Source organism: Dromiciops gliroides, chromosome 1, assembly GCF_019393635.1.
Source record: "Dromiciops gliroides isolate mDroGli1 chromosome 1, mDroGli1.pri, whole genome shotgun sequence".
Taxonomy (NCBI): Eukaryota; Metazoa; Chordata; class Mammalia; order Microbiotheria; family Microbiotheriidae; genus Dromiciops; species Dromiciops gliroides.
In genome coordinates, this window is record NC_057861.1 from 621,040,964 (window position 1) to 621,062,974 (window position 22,011).

General features: G+C 43.3%; 1 protein-coding gene across 1 annotated transcript in view; it reads left to right on the top strand.

Annotated features, from left to right (window-relative positions):
- LOC122734259 (coronin-7-like) overlaps nucleotides 1–22,011 on the top strand; it is a 114,796-nt gene that overhangs the window by 88,639 nt on the left and 4,146 nt on the right. The window contains exons 10-23 of the mRNA XM_043974970.1: nucleotides 13,236–13,290; nucleotides 15,378–15,435; nucleotides 15,605–15,750; nucleotides 15,929–16,021; nucleotides 16,342–16,473; nucleotides 16,863–16,992; nucleotides 17,776–17,951; nucleotides 18,821–18,929; nucleotides 19,263–19,349; nucleotides 19,485–19,627; nucleotides 19,884–19,988; nucleotides 20,100–20,185; nucleotides 21,348–21,489; nucleotides 21,693–21,782. Coding sequence (XP_043830905.1) covers nucleotides 13,236–13,290; nucleotides 15,378–15,435; nucleotides 15,605–15,750; nucleotides 15,929–16,021; nucleotides 16,342–16,473; nucleotides 16,863–16,992; nucleotides 17,776–17,951; nucleotides 18,821–18,929; nucleotides 19,263–19,349; nucleotides 19,485–19,627; nucleotides 19,884–19,988; nucleotides 20,100–20,185; nucleotides 21,348–21,489; nucleotides 21,693–21,782 — 1,552 coding nt within the window. The remainder of the gene's footprint in view (nucleotides 1–13,235; nucleotides 13,291–15,377; nucleotides 15,436–15,604; nucleotides 15,751–15,928; nucleotides 16,022–16,341; nucleotides 16,474–16,862; nucleotides 16,993–17,775; nucleotides 17,952–18,820; nucleotides 18,930–19,262; nucleotides 19,350–19,484; nucleotides 19,628–19,883; nucleotides 19,989–20,099; nucleotides 20,186–21,347; nucleotides 21,490–21,692; nucleotides 21,783–22,011) is intronic.

Consider the following 22,011-nt stretch of genomic DNA (forward strand, 5'->3'; position numbering starts at 1 on the left):
TCAGTCCCTGGAACAATTTTAGAATGAATAATTAAAGAGGCAGTTGGCAAATGTCCAAAACAGAAATAAATGATCACGAAGCAGGCAGCATAGCCTCATTGAGGATAGGTTGCACCGAAAAAATCTCATTTCCTTTTTTGTGATGGGGTAACTTAAACTAACATATATGAGGGGGCGGCTAGGTGGAGCAGTGGATAAAGCACCGGCCCTGGATTCAGGAGTACCTGAGTTCAAATCCGGCCTCAGACACTTGACACTTACTAGCTGTGTGACCCTGGGCAAGTCACTTAATCCCCATTGCCCTGTAAAAAAAAAACAAAAAACTAACATATATGAGGAGAATGTTTTAGATAACAGTTTATGTGGATTTCAGCCAAGCTTTTGACACTCTTCTGGAGCAGGTGCCAAGACATGGGTTGGAGAATAATATAATCCAAAGGGATTCCAGAACTGGTCAGATGGCCAGGCTTAAAGAGGAATTAGTAGTTCAGGGTCACCTTGGCAGAATGTCTCTGGTTCAGTGCCACAGGGATCTGCAAGTGACCCTTTGCTATTTAGCATTTTTATCAGTGATTCAGATAAAGGCTTACATGCTATATTCATCAGATTTGCAGAATATATAGAGCTGAGGAGGTTTAGCTAAAATAGTGAATGACAGTCAGAATCCAAAAGAATCTTAAGGTGCTAGAGCACTGGGCTGAATTTTATAAGATGACACCCAATAGCAATAAATGTTGAATTTTGACTTGGGTCCAAAAAAATCTCCTACTTCACAAGTATAAGATGTGCGAGGCCTAGATAGATAGTGGTTGTTCTGAAAAAGATCAGAGAGGCTTAGTGGATTGTAAGCTCAAATTGAGTCAACAATGTGTTGGGGCAGCCAAAAACACTGCATCAGGACAGGGATGGCTTCTAGGAATAGAGACATAATCATCCAGCTGTCTTCTGTCCTCTGAACCCCTCACCTGGAGTACTGTTTTCAGTTCCCAGTACTAAGGTTTAGGAAGGTCATTGCTTGCTTGTTATGTATTTGTTTGTATGTTGTGGATCCCTGCCCCTCCCCCCAATAGATTGTAAGTTCCTTAAAAGCAGTTTTGTTTTGTTTTTTTGCCTCTTTTTGTATCCCCAGCACTTAGCACAGTGCCTTGCACATAGTAGGTGCTTAATAAATGTTGACCGATTGATTAATATGCTAGAGAATGTCCATAGGAGGACAACCACAGCCAGGATGGTGAAGGGCCTTGAGTTCATATTGGATCAGGATCAGTTGAAGAACCTAGGTATGTTTAGCTTGAAGGATCCACAGTTTTACCATTAGGTTATTATTTTTTTGTTTGTTTTGTTTTTTGTTTTTTGTTTTTTGTTTTCGGGGGGTGGGGCAATAAAGGTTAAGTGACTTGCCCAGGGTCACACAGTAATTGTCAAGTGTCTGAGGCTGGATTTGAATTCAGGTCCTCCTGACTCCAGGGCTGGTGCTCTATCCATTGCTCCATCTAGCTGCCCCTATTATTCTTTTTTTAAACCAAGAAGCAAAAAGTTTGTACCCATCTCTCCTTGTTCAGGTTTAGGAGTGGTCAACCTAATATTTTGTCTGTAATTTCAGGCAGTGAGAAAGGATCACAGTGGTTATCAGCGTTAAATTGTTTGTACTTCATCTAACACTTCATCTTTGAGGTTAAGATCATAATTTCTGTTATCTGCACATGGGTCAGATTCTTCTGATAGAAATACTTTCCCTTTCTTTGACTTATTCAGTAGGATTCAGTCATAAATTTAAGCAGTACAAGGTTTGCATTTAGTAATTCAATCTGAAAGCCTCACACTGGATTCACCAAAATTTAAAGATTATGCTGGGTTTTCATTTTCTGTTGAAGAAGTTTTAAGACAATCTGTTTGTGAAGTTATCTCTTTGAGTAAAATTAGCCAGATGTCTGTCTCGTTGACACTTTGTGACATTCTTTATTGTTTTTCATCTTTTCTTGTAAGCAGTCCCCCCCCTCCTTTTTTAATCAGTCAAGTAGGAAATGCATTACCACAATAGTTTACAGAAATAAGAGCTTTATCAGCAGTGGGCCACCTGGTAGCTTCGTAGTTTAACTAATTATTCTTGCTAACTAGCTCATTTGTTTCTATCTGCTGAAACAGTACACGTGTTAAGATATTGCTCTTCCTCTCCCTTGAGAGGTGTTGGAATAATCACAGTTTTGCCTAGCTTTAATAAAAACGACAAGGGTGGGTATAAAATTACAAGGGAGTTTATAAACTTCAAATATGCTAATAAATCATTTAACAGGAAAAAAAGAATATATATTTCAGTGTTGGCCTCTGCTGGTAAAGCCCTGCTTACCCAGCCCTAGTTATAGCTCTGGATAATACTGGTACAGACTGTGACCCCCTCCACCACCTGCTTTCCCTGGTCAACCTGGTTTGTGTCTTTATATAAAGAAGATTCTGCAAAAGGGATATACTCTGGGTGAAGCTAGGGGGCACAGAGGACAAAGCACGACCCTGGATTCAAAAGGACCTAAGTTCAAATGCGGCCTCAGACACTTGACACTTACTAGCTGTGTGACCCTGGGCAAGTCACTTAATCCTCATTGCCCTGCAAAAAAAAACAAAGAAAAGAAAAGAAAAAACAAAAAACAACCAAAAAAGGGATATACTCCTGATAGAATTAAGCCTTTTTCTGAATTTGTTAGTATTTTGTATTAATTTTTTTTGTGGGGCAGTGAGGGTTAAGTGACTTGCCCAAGGTCACACAACTAGTAAGGGTCAAGTGTCTGAGGCCAGATTTGAACTCGGGTCTTCCTGAATCTAGGACTAGTGCTTTATCCACTGCACCACCTAGCTGCCCCCTTGAATCTATTAGTATTTTGTGGACAAGCCTCTGGCTGACTTACATGACTAGGTCACTTGCCAGGTTGCTTGCTCTCCCTACATGACTAGGCCTTCTTTCCCAGCCTTATATGTTCCTGATGGCGACAGAAAGGAAATGTGGAAAGAGTGCTGGATATCCTGAGAATTTCTGCTCTGTTACCCTGGGCAAGTTACCTACCCTCTCTGGGCCCTAGGTTCCTCATCAGTAAAATTAAGGAATTAGGTAAAATGGTCCCCAACATGCCTTCACACTCTAAATCCCATGATTCTGTCTTTTGTGATTTGCCAATATGATAAAAGTAGTATTCTTCCCATTTTACAAATTAGGAAACTGAGAATCAGAGAAATTAAATAACTTGCCCATGGTCCCATGACTAATGAATAGCATAGCCAGGACTTCAGGTTCCTTGATTCCATTTATTCTGAGTGAATCTATATGTACATGTTCATTTATGGGTAGTATGTCCATCTGTGCAAAGTATAAGTATATTTCTATTATATTATATTTTATGTATGCATTTATGTAAGTATGTTTGTATTATATGTCTGTTTGCCTGTCTATATATAATATGCTTGTATGTGTTGGGGAGGAGGGGGCAGTTCCAGGACAGAATCAGAGAGGGAAAACAGGCACGCAAATAGCAAAATATATTTTGACCTTTTTTCCAAGATCAGGGTCAAGAGGTTTCTCGATAAGTCTCTGTGAGGAGATGGTGTCCCACGGTCCCAAGTTCTTAATGCCAGGCTGTACCTGGTGGGAAGCAGCCCCAGAAGGCTGTGGTGTGGGCAAGAGTATTGTTCCCAGGGTGAAAGGGCTATAAAGAGCCATCACAAAGCCCAGAAAGGGAAATTGTAAATTTTAGGGGCTGTCAAGATGGCCCTGAGCCAAACTCAGAGGTAGGGAGGAGGCCCCAGGCAGGGCTGGCCCTAAGTGTCCCCTGAGCCTTTCCTGGGGAAGCAGAGAAGAAAAGGTTCCCAGGAGTTTGCAAACATTCTTCCTCTTTATCCTACCTGTCCCCTTCACTACCCCTTTTCCCCAGCTGGCACCTCGCCACAGGATACCAAGGCCAAAGGAGAGGCCATTGGAGTATTAGTGCTATGAATTTTATATTGGGCAGAGATACTAGAAAATCCCTGAAGCAAGGGCTGTGCTGAGGCTTCAGGGAGACATGGGGTGAGCACTGTGGGTCACAAGGAAGGTAAAATCTAGTCTTTAAAGTTTGCTTTGTGCCTAGACCTGTGCTAAAGAGGCCATAGGAGAAGAACCAAGAAGAGGGCCCTGCCCTCATAGAACTTACAGCTGACTTGGGGAGACAAGACTCAAACAAATGAAATAATGAATAATAACTCACATTTCTGTGGTGCTTCTCAGTTTACAGATCATTTCCCTCACAACAGCCCTGAGAGATAGTTGGCACAAGCGTTTCCCCCTTTTTTGAAGAGAAAAATGAAGCTCACAGGTGAAGTCATACGCCCTGTGGGCCCACAGAGACCAAGGGGCAGAGGGAGGATGCAAACCCAGGTCTTCTGGGCTATTTCTATGGTGAATACACGTGTACAACCAAATGCTGAGAGCAATACAATCCAAACTGTGCAAGAGGTCGTAGGAGAATGAGCGCAACAGAAAATTAATTCTTAGGTTGTGCTGAAAAATATAGTGTTTAACAATGGAGAGGGAGTAGTACTGTTGCCTTCTCCCCTGGTTAGACCACATCTGGAGTATTGTATTTAGTCCTTGGCACCCTCCTGTTAAGGGTTAAAATTCTAGCTAGTCTGTCTAAAATATCTAATGAGTGGTCGCCAATAAATTATAAGCTTTAGCAAGAGTTAAACTTTTAAGCATTTATTAAGGAGAATAAGAATTTGGTAAAGAGAGAGAAAGGCCTAGAGTCCTATCTATTAAAGGGAGAGCACATTTCTAGCTCCGCTCTCCACCAGAGTCCAAAGGCAAGAGCCCCAGAGTCAGCGCCAGTCTCTTCCTTCCTCCTCCCACTAGTCCGCGTCACTTCCTCCTGCCAAAGAAAAGACTCCTGGTCTTGCCCTCAAAGACCTTCGCTTCATGGGTAGAACTCTTCTACAGTAAGTATCCAGCAGGTGGCGTTATTCCAATCGTTACAGTCCCCCCGTTGTTCCTCAAGAAACAAAATGTTTCCTTGACGGAACAGTAAAAACAATATAATAACTATTGCTAACTAATAATATGTGAACAACAATATAGAAAAGGAAGAGAGGAAAGTTTTGTCCAGAGGGGCGATTTTTTTGTCCTCATGAACCGACGCTTTGACATTGGTCTTGCAAAGGGAGGGCCTCTGCAGAGAATACATGTTACAGATGGTGTATATTATAACAGAAAGAGAAAAAAAAAACAACAAAAACAAATCAAAACTGTTCATTTAAAGTCTCTGAAAGTCTTTTCTCAGATGTCCTCTAGGTGTAGTCGTGGAATGGAAGTCTTTTCAGGGGTTGAGGTATGGATGCTGGTAATCAGCCAGGAAATTTCCTACAAAATTGAGCTTAACACAACTTTAAAATAGCTTTGTCAATAATAAAATCAAACAATGAAAGTTCTCAAAAACATGTCTAAGGGAATACAGAATCTTAGTTGTTACACATGAAACATATAATAAAACAAAAATTGAAACATTCTTTAAAATTATAATATTACTATAGTCCCCCCCCTTATGGAGGGTAATTGAGAAGACAATTGCTGCAATATTAATTATTAAAAATAATTTTTATCTGTTTCATCACTTTTTGCATCATCTGCCTAATTATCCTCATGCCATTATGAGAAATTTTAAAATCTAATATAATTAGTAACAGATGTCAAGGCCAAATTCAACACTGTTATTTATCATGACACCTGAGATAATTATGGGGGTTACCATAAAAGAACAGAGAAATGATGGGATATGAGCATTCCCACACTTGAGCAATATGTGCTGCCCATACAGTATGCCAGGCTTAAAATAGGTGGATGGAATATACGTCCATGCCACCGAACATATTGGAGGAAACTGAGTCAGACTTAATCAGATGCATGGGATTGAGATGGTCCATGGCATCAGGCATATAGGAGGGAGCATAGAAGCCAGGTGTAGAAGTGAGATGGGTGGGATCAATACTTCCAGCCATCTGTACAATATTGTGGGGAAAAATAAAATAAAATATTAAACCAAGAGAATCCAACCTCAACATTTGTCAAAAGCCGTTCCCTTGGCCATACCTTGACTTCATGCATGTCTCCCCTCATGTAACAGTTCAGTGTCTGCTCTTGCATGTATTCCTCTTGTGATTGGATGGCATCTTGGCCAACTGGCATCTGATAACTCAGAATAAAGGCAATTAATGTCTTAAATGATAAGTTCCCATAATCCAAGTCTCATATGGATTTAAAAATTGAGGATAATAAATGATTGCAAAAAATGTGAATACATCTTGACTCAGAATATAATATATAATTATGCAACAATTTCAAATAATACCTTTTTTTTACTTAGCATACAATTACTTTTTTGAAAAATCTGAACATATTTAAATACAAGTTAAAGCACAACACAATCTCAAAGACAACTTTTACAAATGTTCCCCTCTTTTTTTTTTTTTTTTTTTTGGAATATGCTTATCAAAAATAATACTTCTAGAATCAATTTACACTTGCCATGGCAAACAATTTGCTAGGGAAATGCTTTAAAGAGTTTGATCAAATAATCAGTTGAGAAAAAATAACAAAAACAAACAACTCAGAATATGGGAGCACAATACTCCTAGAATTAACATTGTATTATGAAATCAAAACCATGTTTCAAAATTAGATAGATGAATGAATAGAAGATACACGTGGAACAATAAAAGACAATGAAATTCAAACTAGGGAAATCTAAATGAATATGAACTTAATATCAATAAGAGTATTATAAAATATAAACTGGACCACATGACTATAAAAAGCTTTTACAAATATTCTCTTTGTTTTAGAAACTAAGTATAAAACACAATCTCAAATGCATGAAAACCTCTACGAAAATAAACCTATACCATTAATTTCAAAATGTATATATAATAGCATAGAAATCCTATGTAACCTCTGAACTGATACTATTACTCTGAGTGAATTCAGAACACTTTTGATTCCGATATCTAAAATCCCCAATACTCATATCAATACCTTGCTGCTTACTTCTACATTTCTGTAAAATATATACCCTTCCATGGCAAAAGAATCGGAGTCTTGAACTATGTTGATGATTGTCATTCTTATTCGGCTTAAGTTTTTCTTCTTTAACCCCTCTATATTGTCTGTCAGCCTTTTCACCATACAAATGCTTTATAAGATTACTAATTAAAGACAAAAGCAGGTTAGCAAAATTATGAACAAAACGAGCATATCTGGAATTTAAAGGGTTTTCTAAAGTTGTCTCAGAAGCACAGCCAGGCTGGGGAAGGGGTGAGCCTGAAGCTGCAAATGCAGTTAGAGAAAGTTGAGCATGCGCATTAGATCTTTGGACTTCCCGGGCCAGGGAAGCAATGGGCTTGGCCATGGGAGGAGTAGAGGGTGGGGTTTGGAGAGGAGGGGAGGGACCAGAGCAATTAGAATCAGACTTGATTTTGAACTCAGGCCTGGATTCCTCTTCCCCCACTTGGCCTCCAGGTGCTAGGGGATTAAAAGCTTCTAGAGGGTGGGTCATTGCCTCCAGGCATGCAAAATTAAAGCAACAATTAGTGTTAGAACTGGGAAAAGCTGCAGGAATCTCTTCAGGTTTCTCTGAAAAAGCATGGTTGGGAGAGGGAGAGATATTTCCTTGTGTGAGTAAGTTGCTGGCTCTTCTAACAAAAATAAAAAGAAAAATAGAAAATCCACAAAAACAAAGCATTAACATGATCTTATCTCCCATTTGTCTGGTTAAACAGACTAAAATCAAAAATAGGGTAATTAGGGAGTTTAAAAGGTCCATTCGAAAAAATTTAAAGGAAAACACAGCCAGTACACCAGTACTTAGCAGTTAAAGGGAGAGGGAGGGGAAATTTCTTACCCAACCAGCAGATCAGAAGACTGAGGTTTAGCTTTCCTCTTCGTGGTCAGCCATCTGTTAAGGGTTAAAATTCTAGCTAGTCTGTCTAAAATATCTAATGAGTGGTCGCCAATAAATTATAAGCTTTAGCAAGAGTTAAACTTTTAAGCATTTATTAAGGAGAATAAGAATTTGGTAAAGAGAGAGAAAGGCCTAGAGTCCTATCTATTAAAGGGAGAGCACATTTCTAGCTCCGCTCTCCACCAGAGTCCAAAGGCAAGAGCCCCAGAGTCAGCGCCAGTCTCTTCCTTCCTCCTCCCACTAGTCCGCGTCACTTCCTCCTGCCAAAGAAAAGACTCCTGGTCTTGCCCTCAAAGACCTTCGCTTCATGGGTAGAACTCTTCTACAGTAAGTATCCAGCAGGTGGCGTTATTCCAATCGTTACACTCCATAAACTGGAGAGCATCCAGAAAAGGGCAACTAGGATGGGGAAGGGTCATTGAATTACTGCCATATGAAGATCAGTTGAAGAAACGGAGTATGTTTAGCCTAGAAAAGGGAATGGGGAGCAAGGGAAGTGGACATGATAGCCGTTGTGGACTGTTTCAAGTCTGTCTTGAAGAAGTGGGGTCAGACTCAATCTGCTTGGCTAGAAAGGGCCAAGGAGCAGTTGGTGGAGGTTGTAGAGGCAAATTTAGGTCGTATGTAAGGAACACAAACTGTACAATTAGTACTCTACAAAAGTGAAATAGGAGGTAGTGGGTTTCCCTACACTAGATATATTTGAGCTAGATCTAGATCACCATTTGTTGAGTATATTGTGAAGGGATTCTTATTCAGGTACAAATTAGACCAGATGTCCTCAGAGACCCCTTCCAATTCTGGATTCTGTGGTTCTGTAAGAATCATGATACATAATAGACTCTCTTTTTTTTTTTTTTTGCAGGGCAATGAGGGTTAAGTGACTTGCCCAGGGTCACACAGCTAGTAAGTGTCAAGTGTCTGAGGCCAGATTTGAACTCAGGTCCTCCTGAATCCAGGGCTGGTGCTCTATCCACTGCACCACCTAGCTGCCTCCCATTATAGACTCTTTAACAGGAAGGACCCTTAGAGGTTTTCTAGTTTAACCCTCAGATTATGAACATGGCATGTTCATGGTAGAATGACAAGATCTGACCGAAGTAGAGTGAATATTTGGTGGTAATACTGTACATAGAAATGCTGGTGATTTATGTGGGTTTATTTTAGATCCTGCAACTTTGCTTAAGTTATTGTTTCAATTAATTTTTAGTTTGCTCTTTAGTGTTCTCTACATTGACTGTCATAATCTTGTTTAGGTATTTAAGCCATATTTACATCATAGAAGGAATTTGCTATAGGTTGTTGTTGTTATTGTTGTTGTTGTCCTTCGCTTTTTTTTTTTGGCAGGGCAATGAGGGTTATGTGACTTGCCCAGGGTCACACAGCTAGTAAGTGTCAAGTGTCTGAGGCCGGATTTGAACTCAAGTACTCCTGAATCCAGGGCCAGTGCTTTATCCACTGCGCCACCTAGCTGCCCCCTTCATTTTCTAAGAGGACTGTGACATAGGGAGGTGATGTCATGATTTGCAGTGAAAAGGATTTAAGTAAGGAAGGACTGTGGAAAGTCACCAGCCTCACTTTCTCCTCTAGAGTCATATGGGTCCAGTAGCAAGATATAGATCAGGATGACTGGAGATGGCCCCAGGTGTGCTTTACCCTTGATCTTACTGGAAAGGCTTCTAGCCTTTCTCCATTACATATAATGTTATTTCATGGTTTTGTACAGAAATGATATACCATATTAAGGAAAGGCCCATTTATTCCTATGCTTTTTAGGATTTTTAAACATCAATTTGTGTTGAAATTTTGTCAAAAGTTCCCCCCCCCAGCATTTATTGGTATAACCATGTGGTTTTTATTATTTTTGTTGTTAATATCATTATGTTTATAGTGTTGCTTATATTAAACCAATTCTGCATTCCTTGTATAAATACAATCTGGTCCTGGTATTTTTGTCTCTTTGCAAATATTTTAATATTTTTGTGTCAGTATTTGTTAAAGATATTGATCTATAGTTTTCTTTCTCTTTGTTTCTCCACTTTGAGTATCTAAACCCTATCTTATAAGAAGTTTGATAGAAACCCTTTTTTCCAAACAGTTTTTTTTTTCCAAATAGTTTATGTAATACCACAATTAATTGTTCTTTGAATGTTTGACTGAATTCATCTGTTAATCTGTCTGTCCTGGGTCTGGGTTTTTGTTGTTTGTTTGTTTTTAGTAGGATTTTTAGTTTTTTCTGTTTTCTTTCTCTAATTAGATTATTTAAATTCTCTTCCTTATTTTTTGTTTGTTTGTTTGTTTTAGTGAGGCGATTGAGGTTAGGTGACTTTCCCAGGGTCACACAGCTAGTAAGTGTTAAGTGTCTGAGGCCAGATTTGAACTCAGGTACTCCTGACCCCAGGGCCAGTGCTCTATCCACTGCACCACCTAGCTGCCCCCCTTATTTTTTTTAATCTGGGTATTTTTATATTTTTGCAAATATTTGTTTCATCTAAGTTTTTATTTTGTTGTCATATAACTGGGTATAGTTTCTCATGGTTTCCTTTATTTACTATAAATATTCCTTTTTCATTTCTTGATATTGACAGTTGTTTTTCTCTCTTTTAAAAATTAGACTGGCTAGTTACCTATTTTATTCCCTTTTTTAAAGCTCTTTGCTTCATTTTTCAATTCAGTAGAGTTTTTTGCTTTCAGTTTTGTTAATCTCTTGATTATCAGAATTTCTAATTTGGTATTTAGTTGGGTTTCTAAAATTTGTCGCATTTCGAGTTTTTTAGTTGCCTTACCAACTCACTGATCTGGTCTGTTTCTTTTGTTGTTGAAAGTGTATAGAAATATACATTTTCCCCCTAAGTATTGCTTTGGCTAAACCCCCAAAGTTTTTTATGTTGTTTCATTGTCATTTTCTTTGATGAAATCTGTTACTTTTATGCTTTGTTCTTTGGCCCATTCCAACTAATATAGGATTCAGTTATTTAGGGTAGGTCAAAAAAAAGCATAGAAATAACAGATATAGATTTAGGATTAAATTATTTAGTCTCTAATTGATTTTAATCCTTTCTGCAAAGACCCTTTATTGTTTATAAGTTTTGTTGAATTGTGGTCAGTAAAGGATGTATTTGGGCAGCTAGGTGGCTCAGTGGATAAAGCACCAGCCCTGGATTCAGGAGGACCTGAGTTCAAATCTGCCCTCAGACACTTGACACTTACTAGTTGTGTGACCCAGGGCAAGTCACTTAACTCTCATTGTCCCACCAAAAAAAAAAAGTAAAGGATGTATTTAATATTTCTGCTTTCCTGCATATGTTTGTGATGTTTTATGCCCCAATATAGTCATTTTGTGGGCAAATATGATATGCACTATTGAAAAATATGCATATTCCTTTCTGTTCTCATTCAGTAATTGTCAAAGATCTATGATAGCTAACTTTCCTAAAATTCTGTTCAGGTACTTGATATCTTATCACCTGTCTGGGCAATTTTAATTTATTATTTCTTGAAATACAGTATTTGGGCTTATTTTTTGTTATCATTTTCAGGTAATCTCATGATTCTTTTGTTATTTCTTTTTGACCTTTTTTCCAGGTCAATTGTTTTTGATAGTATATAGCTTACATTTTCTTCAATCTCTTGTTTTTGTTTTAATATTTATTTTTGTCTCATAGAATCATTGCTTTATTTAACTCATCTTGATTTTTAGGGAATCTGTTTCTTGAATAATGGTTACTACTTTCTATTCCAAGCTATTAATTTTCCTTCCCATCTTTTTCATCGTACCTATCATTTCATTTAAAATTACATTTTATATCTCTTGCTTCATTTGATCCAGGGAACCCCCTTTAGTTTTTATAGCCAAGCCGTTCTTTTCTCTACTTGGACTTATTGTAGTGTGTTACTCTCTTCTGTATTTCTTCATTTTTATTCTGTTCAATTGTATCTATAGCTTTCATTTCTGAATTGGGACTTTATGCTTAAGTCAGACTTTGATCCCTCCCATAATCTAGCATAGAGGTGGGAAAGTACTACTTGATTTTGGATGTGATGGCTAAGACTAGGCCTTACCCTCTGCAGAAATCCCGGGGTTTGAACTAAGTCTCCTGGTGACCCAGCTTAGATTTTGGCCTCAGCAACTTTTCTGTCATCTTTTCCATGCCCAGCTTTGAATGCAGAGGTGGCTTCAATCCTTCACTGTAACCTTGACAGGTCTCAATCAGATAGTATCAATTAGCTGATTGCTGGCCTCCTGCCAGACACCGAGTGATTTGCCTCTGAGGTGCTTCCCTAGCCCCTTCTCCTACCTTAACATACGAATACACCATGGTTCTAGTGCAGGCAATGTGCTGTCCTTGTCCCCTACTGTGGCTCAGGGAGAGGTTTCCTGTGTCCTGCTGTGGCTCCAGACTGCTCGTGTCTATTTTTTTTTGGTGAGGCAATGAGGATTAAGTGACTTGCCCAGGGTCACACAGCTATTAAGTGTCAAGTGTCTGAGGCCAGATTTGAACTCAGGTCCTCCTGAATCCAGGGCTGGTGCTTTATCCACTGCACCACCTAGCTGATCCCTCGGCAGGTTTTTGACAGTTTTCTTTGCAGTCCTGAGGAGCTTATAGCCTTTTTTGTTTTCTCATTGTTCTGCCAAATTTTAGAACTTTATTGAAGGTTGTTTTTTTTTTGGAGAGGTGGGAGTGGGAAGACGGGCTCCCAAGTATTCTCATGTTGCCAATTTAGCTGGAATTCTAGAGGATGTGTCTAGGATAACAATAGGAGATCAAATTTGATAGAGGAATTATTCCAGCTAACTCAACACTCCAAATCTCAGCAGCCCTAGAAACCTTTCTCTGGGGGTTGGATAGTAATACATTATATTTGGCTATTATTCCCCTGACTTGACCAAATCACTTGTGCCTGTCATTCTAAGGATCAGATGGGCTTTAACCTTGGGTCCCTTGACTACAACTGGGCTCAGGTGGAGGCAGGCAAGAATTAGCATCTTGGAGATAGACTTACCCACTACTGAGCCCATTCATTCATTCATTCACTAAACATTTTAAAAACATTTTTAAAAGCTCCTTGCAAATTAGTTGAGTGGATATAGACCTTCTGACACTTATTAATAACCTTGTTGCCCTGGAAAAGTCACGACTTCTTTGTGCCTTGGGGCACTCTCTGGGGCTGGTTATAGAGGGATTACAATTTGCATTTGTGGAGGGAATTCATATACAGAGAGATCCCTGCTTCTCATTCACTATACCCTTCTGTGTTTTACAGATCTCTGATCCCACTCCTGGATGCTGACTCTGGGCTACTAATCCTAGGTGGAAAGGTGAGTGAGAATCACAGACTCTCAAGATTAAAAGGCACCTTAGAATTCATCTACTATATATCCTATGTAGAACATGAACAGGGGGCAGCTAGGTGGTACAGTGGATAAAGCACCAGCCCTGGATTCAGGAGGACTTGAGTTCAAATCCAGCCTCAGACACTTGACACTTACTAGCTGTGTGACCCTGGGCAAGTCACTTAACCCTCATTGCCCCACAAAACAAAAACAAAAACAAAAACAAAAAGCAAATCAAAAAGGACATGAACAGCATTTCAAGGAGGTTTGACTTGAGTGAAAGGTCCATGTTGAAGAAGATAATGCTGAGAATTGGCTTCCCAATCAATCACCATTTATTAAGCACCTACTATGTGTCAGGCACTGTGCTAAGCTCTAGGGATACAAAAAGAGGCAAAAGACAGTCCCAACCCTCAAAGAGCTTACAATCTAATGGGTGAGACAATATGCAAACAGATATATACAAAGCAAGCATATACAGGATAAAAAGGAATTAACAGAAAGTACAAGAATTAAGAGGGGTTAAGGAAGTCTTTCAGTAAAAGAAGGGATTTTAGGGGGCAGCTAGGTGGTGCAGTGGATAGAGCACTAGCCCTGGATTCAGGAGGACCCGAGTTCAGCCTCAGACACTTAACACTCACTAGCTGTGTGACCCTGGGCAAGTCACTTAACCCTAATTGCCTCACCCCCCCCAAAAAAAAAAAGGAAGAAGGGATTTTTAAATTGGGACTTGGGAAGCTAGGGAGGTTAGTAGGTAGAGTAGAAGAAGGAGAGACTTCCAGGCATGGGGAACAGCCAGAGACAATTCCTGGAGCCAAGAGATGGAGTATCTTGCTGATAGAACAGCCAGGAGGCCAGTGTCACTGGCCAGTGTCCCCATGTTGGGAAGTAAAGTGTAAGAAGACTTGAAAGGGGGTAGCTAGGTGACACAGTGGATAAAGCACTGCCCTTGGATTCAGGAGCACCTGAGTTCAAATCCGGTCTCAGACACTTAACACTAGCTGTGTGACCCTGGGCAAGTCACTTAACCCTCATTGCCCCGCAGCAAAAAAAAGAGAAGAAGAAGAAGACTGGAAAGGTAGAAGGGGCTGGGTTATAAAGGAGCACTTTGTATTTGCTCGTGGAAGCAAGAAGAAGCCACTGGAGTTTCTTGGGTAGCATGGTGACGTGGTCAGACCTGAGCTTTAGGAAAATCACAGGAGAGGCTGAATGGAGGATGGATTGGCATGGGGAGACTTGAGGCAGGCAGACCCACCAGCAGGCTACTGCAGCAGTCCAGAGGTGAGGTGATGAAGTGGTGGTGGGGTCAGAGGAACAAAGGGGGCTTATTCCAGTGATGTGGCAGAGCTAAAATGGACAGGCCTTGGCATATACTTGGATATGGAGAGAGAGAGAGAGAGAGAGTGAGAAATCCCAGTTCAACTCCTAGGTTATGAGCCCAAGGGCCTGAGAGGATGATGGGGTCCTCTACAGTAAGAGGAAAGAAAGGTATAAGGGAAAGATGGCTTAGAAGGAAGATGATGGGGGCAGCTAGGTGGCACAGTGGATAAAGCACCAGCCCTGGATTCAGGAGGACCTGAGTTCAAATCTGGCCTCAGACACTTGACACTTACTAGCCTGGGCAAGTCACTTAACCCTCATTGCCCTACCCACCCCCTCCAAAAAAAAACAAAGAAGGAAGGTGATGAGTGCCATTTTGGACATGTTGAGTTTAAAATATCTACTGGACAGCTGGTCCTAATATCTGAAAGGAAGTTGGGGAAGCAAGATTGGAGGTCAGCAAAGAGTTTTCAGCAGGATAGGCAGACTTAAGAATCCTTAGCATAGAGATAGTAACTAAATCCATCCCTGACAAAATGTGGTAGCCTCCAGGTGTCTTTTTGCCCTCACTGGGAAGGATCAATTCCTTTTCATACCTACATATAGACTGCCCAAAGGGATCTCCTAATCACTTGGGACCCTGGGGGGCTCTGTTGAGGACCCTGGCCCATAAAACCCTTTGCGAGGTATTATGAGCCAGAATGATTGGGTGGATGGCTGGGAAGGTAAAGGACTAAAAGGCTATGTTGCAGGGCGAGAATCTGATATACTGCTATGAAGTGTCCCTGCAACAGGCCACAATGACCCAAGGTAAGTGCCCTTCCCCTTCAGTCTTTCCCCTTTTCTCACTCTGTCCCACATTTCCTTCCCCTCCCCACTCCTGACTTTCAGTCCCTTCCTACTTTGATCTCCCTCCCCGTAGCCCTGTCGTTCCCATAGCCCTGGTTTAGACCATGACCCATGTCTGGGCACCTTCCAGTGAACCAGTGTGTCCTAGAGACCAAGTGCAGAGGAATGGGCCTGGTACCTCGTCGGGCACTGGCTGTGCTGGCCTGTGAGGTGCTTCGGCTGCTGCAGCTCAGTGAGAACGCCATCATACCCGTCAGCTATGTCGTTCCCCGAAAGGTAAGGAGGTCTGGTGCTTGGGTTCTGCCCTTCACACTTCTCCACCGGGGAGAAATGGGACTGGGGAAGACAAACCCCTTATTGGGAACTGGAGGAGAGAATTCCCTTGGGTCAGTAGGCAGAAACAGGCTGGAGCATTAGCCTGATTTTAATGGCTGATGCTCCTTTTTCCATCCAGTCTGTAGAATTCCACGAAGACTTGTTTTCTGATGCTGTGGGCAGTGTGCCTGCCACTAGTGCCCAGGGCTGGTGGGCTGGAGACAACCAGCAGGTGAGCTCTTAGCCCAGGGAGGGGAGCTCTGGTATCTTTCAGACACAGTCTTTCCCCTTCCTGCCTTGTGCAGCTTAAGATAGCTACCCCCTTTCCAGGGAATTGGGGAACTATGTGAGCGCACATTCTTGGGCATGAATGCATGCCTGCTTCAAGTGACTGGGGAGGGAGGAGTGTTTTTATTTTTACACAACTGTGTCCATCCTGCCCCCACAGCCAGTGCTTTTTTCTATCCTCCCCACCCCCCAACCTCCCGCAACTTGCTGCCTTCCCTTCACGGGCCCAGCCCATGATTTCACTCTCTGGGACACTTAACACAGGTCCAGAGGGTTAGTCTGAATCCTGCCCGTCGGCCTCATGCTAACTTCACTTCCTGCCTGGTGCCCACGGAACTCTCTTCTCCTACCACCACTCAGCTTCAGGAGGTGCCAATGGGTGACACAGACCCAAGTGTAAGTGCTGCTAACTTTCCCTGACTAGGCATCAGAACCTGGAATGAACATGTTGAAAAAGACATGACCTGGCACTTAAACAGGCCCAAACCCAAAGAACCAAGAGCCAAGGGACAAGTGATGAGGGGCAAGTTGTGTGTCTGGAACACTGAGAGGAGTGTTTGAGTATAGCCCGGTCTAAGGCCAGGACTGTGAGACTCAGACTTCTTCCTGGTTTGCCTCCTTGTTCACTGAAACTGTGCCTGGTCACATTCAGGACTGACTTAGAGGGTGGCTCCATTCTGAATAGGGTATAAGGCTTCTCTGTCTTTCATCTGCAGGGGTAAAGGAAGGAGAGTCCCAGGAGCTAGAATCCCACTGACCCTCACCCATTTTCCTCTCTCCTGTAGGAGGGCAGCTTCTCCTCCCCACCCAGCTCTCTCACCTCACCCTCCACCCCTTCTAGCCTGGGCCGCTCGCTTTCTAGCACCAGTGGCATTGGCACCAGCCCCTCCCAGAGGTCACTGCAGAGCCTTCTGGGTAAGTTGGAACTGGGAAACACATATGGCTCCCTGGACCTCACACAAAGCAAGAAAGGCATCTCTAGGGGCAGCTAAGTGGTACAGTGGTAAAGCATGAGCCCTGGATTCAGGAGGACCTGAGTTCAAATTCAGCCTCAGACACTTGACACTTACTAGCTGTGTGACCCTGGGCAAGTCACTTAACCCTCATTGCCCTGCCCTACCCCCCCCCCAAAAAAAAAGAATAGTAAGAAAGGTGTCTCTACAATCATCTAGAATTGGGCTATATATCTGTGACTTTGCTGTGTTACCCCAAGACAGCACCCTGGAGATTGACTCCCCACTGTCCAGTCACCTACCTTGTAGGCATCCCTTCCTTGGGCATGTTGTGTCTCAATGTTGTGCTTGTGGAATGTGGAAAGTCAGTTTGCCTCGTCATGAGCTCTGGGCAGCAGCCCATTGTAATATCTTCCACAGTGTTTTCCACTCTGTTTTCTCACAACACCCCTTTGAGGGAGAGCGATATTACAGGTAGTATTCCCCCACTTGACAGAAGAAGAAACTGAGACTCAGAAAGTAAATCATTTCTGTTCAAGGTCACACAAGTTAGTGGCCGAGCTGAGATTTGACCTAGGACTTCTGGGGTCTTATTCCATTGCTCTCTCCAGACCGCCCGCAGAGGTACCTGAAGAAAAGAGCCCATCCTGGGAGGCCTAGGGTAGGAGAGTTGCCCCAAGGGGGTGCATTTATCTGTGGAAGTCTTTCTGAATGTTTCTTTATACCTCCTCCCCTTTTCCCTTAGGCCCCAGCTCCAAGTTCCGCCATGCCCAGGGTACTGTGCTCCACCGTGATACCCACATCACCAACCTCAAGGGACTCAACCTTACCACACCTGGGGAGAGTGATGGGTTCTGTGCCAATCGGCTCCATGTGGCTGTACCTCTGCTGAGCACAGGCGGGCAGGTGGCTGTTCTGGAGGTGAGGACCCATGAGAAAGGAATCTGGCTTCAGTTTCCTTACTCCTTGGTATTTTGCTTCCCTTTAGCTCTCTCCAGTTGACCCATACAGGGTCCTAGATTCTGCTGCAGGGCAAATCCCTGGGGTAGGAACCAGTCCCAGGCATGAGTAGGAAGTAGAAAGGGTTAGTCCTCAATGTCATACCCTGTGCTCCATTCCTTGGCCCCCCATCCCCTTCTACCCCTTCCATACACACAAAGATCCCCCTCTACTCCCTGTCTCACAGATGCCTTGGGCCTCTTAACACTTGATTTCACCAAACATCACAGTGATTCCCTGCTCTCTGCTAGTTGGCAGCAAGAGATGAGGGGCTACTCACAGGTGCTGATTCTTGTGAATGCCTTGACCAGCCAAGGTGCTGTCCCTCCCAGAGGAAGATGAGGCTTTATTGTAGTTATAATGCACAGGGAGTTATTGGCAGCTACAGTAATAGAGGAGGGGAGATATCTATGGGTGGAACTTGTGGTATCCTTTAGATCTGACAGATAGATCATTGCTCTGCCTATTGTGCCTTTGGAGAGTAACAAGCAATTGTCCCTTGTGCCAACATCCCTGAATTCCCTGAACAGTTGGAAAAACTAGAGAACCCTAAGTAGGGTGTGGAGAGTGGGGAGCTGAGGCAAAGAACTTGAGCCATCCATATGGTTAGGAGGATCTGGACTCTGGGACCCCATCCCAGCTCAGGTCTCTTCCCTGCCTAGATCTAGATAGGCGTCTAAACATGCTTGCTTGGCTGTTGGCACTGAAGGTTCAGGGTTGGAAGTATTGTAGGTGCCTTTCTTCTGCCTGGCACTTATGGGCCCTGAGACATGGGGCACCTCATATTCCAGCTGCGGAAACCTGGCCGTCTGCCTGATACTGCACTGCCCACGCTACAGAACGGGGTGTCTGTCACTGACCTCACCTGGGATCCATTTGACCTGTACCGCCTTGCTGTGGGTAAGGGAGGGTGGGGGCTCCCTGTTTGGAGCTTGGCAGGCAGATACTGCCCCTTGGTGCTGATTCTCTAGTTTCCCCTGATTGTCTCTAATTACTTCCCTAGCCCCCCACCCTGAGCTTAGCTTATCTCTCTCTGCACTGGCCTTGTTATGCCACAGCTGAATCTCTGGGCTCCCTTGCTCCACTGTGACCAGTCTAGATCAAGAAGCTTTTCTGTGGGTATTAAGACAGAATATGGAAACTCGGGAGCATCTGGGAAGGGGGACAGGGTTTCTGACTGAATGAAGCAGAGACTAAGCAGCCAGGCCGGGTCACCTCCCCTCCGGTCCACAGCTGGGGAAGATGCTCGGATACGGCTGTGGCGGGTTCCCCCTGAAGGACTGCAGGAAGTTCTGACAACACCTGAGGCCGTACTAACAGGTGAGACAAGGAATATGGAGAAGGTTTGGGGTGTAGAGGGAGTAAAAGAGAGGGGGGTATGAGATGAGGAGGACAGAGGGCAGAGGGCAGGGTGCCTTAATCACTACATGATCCTGCTTCCCTAACCTCTGCCAGGACATACAGAGAAGATCTACTCCCTTCGATTCCACCCGTTGGCATCCGATGTGTTGGCCTCATCTTCCTATGACTTGAGTGTGCGGATCTGGGACCTGAAGGCAGGGATGGAGAAGATAAGACTTCAGGGTCATAGGGACCAGGTGAGAAGAGGTCAAAGGATCAGACTCTGAGGGGAAAATGAGCCACAAGGACCAGATGATCAGGCCTGCTATTCAGACTGGGATAACTTATTCAATCCCACATTGTCATCCTGGTTGGGTAGAAGCAAGGGACAGCACAGAAGTTCTAGATAGGACAGAGTGGAGGGCTAGAAGCCAGTCATGGTCTGGAATGTTGGTTTGGGCCACCAGAGGAGCGAGAGCAAGGCCGTACTTCATCCTTGTGCCTCTATTCCAGATCTTCAGCATGGCCTGGAGCCCCGATGGACAGCTCTTGGCAACAGTGTGCAAAGATGGAAGGGTTCGGATCTTTGATCCCCGGCGTAGCCCAGAACCTATCCAGGTGAGGGGACAATAGGGGTTGGGCAAGGTAGAGAGGTCATTGGTCCCACCCAGGACCTGTCATGATCAACTCAAGCCAATTAGGCCATACTAGTTATATTCTGCCTTACAGGAGGGTCCTGGCCCTGAGGGAAGTCGAGGAGCCCGTGTGGTCTGGGTGTGTGATGGTCGGTGTCTGCTGGTGTCTGGTTTTGACAGGTGAAGGGTCCCATTATCTTCTAAAACCTGCTACTCCCCCTGAAACTTTCTTTGGAAGAATCATCTCCTAGCTACTAATCCAATCCTGAGTGAAGCTTTCAGCCCCCATGTTCTCCTAGTCCTGATCATATTCATTCAAGAAACACTGAAGGAGTACCTAGTAGGTGTTAAGAGACAATGTTTGGCATTGGAAAAATAATACAGATAAGTAAATAAGACACAGCTCATGAAGTTACAATCTAGTAAAAGAGATAAAGCACGTACACACACCTGTAATATAAAGCAGTTATTTAATAAGTGAGCTTGGAGTCAGGTATAATCAGAAAATGGTGAGTAGTGTAGAATGACTGGAAAATACAGGACATAAAGAGGATTAATGAGAGATGAGGTTGGAAAAGTAAAAGTCAGGATCACATTGTGGAAAGAAATGCCAAATAAGGAATTTGAACTTAATTTTTAGGCAATAGAGAGCCACTAAATTTTTTCAATCTGGGGCCAGTTAGGTGGTGCAGTGGATAAAGCACCAGCCCTGGATTCAGGAGGACCTGAGTTCAAATCCAGCCTCAGACACTTGACACTTGACTAGCTGTGTGACCCTGGGCCAGTCACTTAACCCTCATTGCCCTGTCAAAGAAAAAAGAAAGAAAGAAAGAAAGAAGAAATGTTTCTTGATCTGTAAGGTACCTTCAAGAACTCACATTGTATAAGTTTTCAATCTTTACATTTCGGGGTTTGTTTTTGTTTTGGGGGTGGGCAGTGAGGGTTAAGTGACTTGCCCAGGGTCACACAGCTAGTAATTGTCAAGTGTCTGAGGCTGGATTTGAACTCAGGTCCTCCTGAATCTAGGGCCGGTGCTTTATCCACTGCGTCACCTAGCTTGCCCCCCCCCCATTTTAGGGTTTTTTAATGAATTAGAAGGTATAAGGAAGACTTGTTTAAAAAATTACTGAAAGAATTGAGGGCCTGGACTAATTTGAGAGCAGTGGGAATATTGGAAAGGATGCATCCTAAAGGCACTGCAAGGGAGGCATTAACAGTTCCTGAATCCAAGTGTCCTATACCCATGCTTATCTTTCTCCCCCATGCTGCCCCTCTGATCCCACTTCTATTCTTCCCTGTTAAAGACCAAGTTCTGAGGCCCTTTTCATGGTTACCATTGCAGCCGGAGTGAGCGCCAGCTCCTCCTGTATGGGGCAGGATCATTGGCTGGGGGCCCTTTGGCTGTGCTGGGCCTTGATGTGGCACCTTCCACCCTATTGCCCAACTATGATCCCGACACTGGTCTCGTCCTTCTCACTGGCAAGGTCAGTCTGGGGCCTGGCGTGTGTACATGGGCCGCAGTGGTATTGGGTGTGCTCTTTGGACTGAGAAAGATGGTTTACAGGAGGGTAGGACTGGAATGGGGAGATCTGGGCTGGATGCCCTTGTGGGCCCTGGGGGTGGCTTAACCTAGGTCAAGTTGGGAAGAGATGATTGCAGCATTTTCTCAGTTCCCTCCTACTACCAGGGTGACACACGAGTATTTGTGTATGAACTACTCCCTGAGGCCCCCTTCTTCCTGGAGTGCAACAGCTTCACCTCATCTGACCCCCATAAGGTAAAGGTCCTCTCTTTCTATTCGGCTTTGGGCATCCCCCAACCCCTTTTCCCATCCCAAGGTGATGCAGCCACTTCTGGGTTATGCTCTGAGGACCCTGTTTCCTGGAATGAAGTGGATCTACTCTACTCCATGACCCAATACTGCCCTCACAAGGGGCCATTTACCTAGTCAGCAACGACAAGGCATGTGGCCCTAGATCAAAGAGCTAATAGCAAGGAGACCCTGC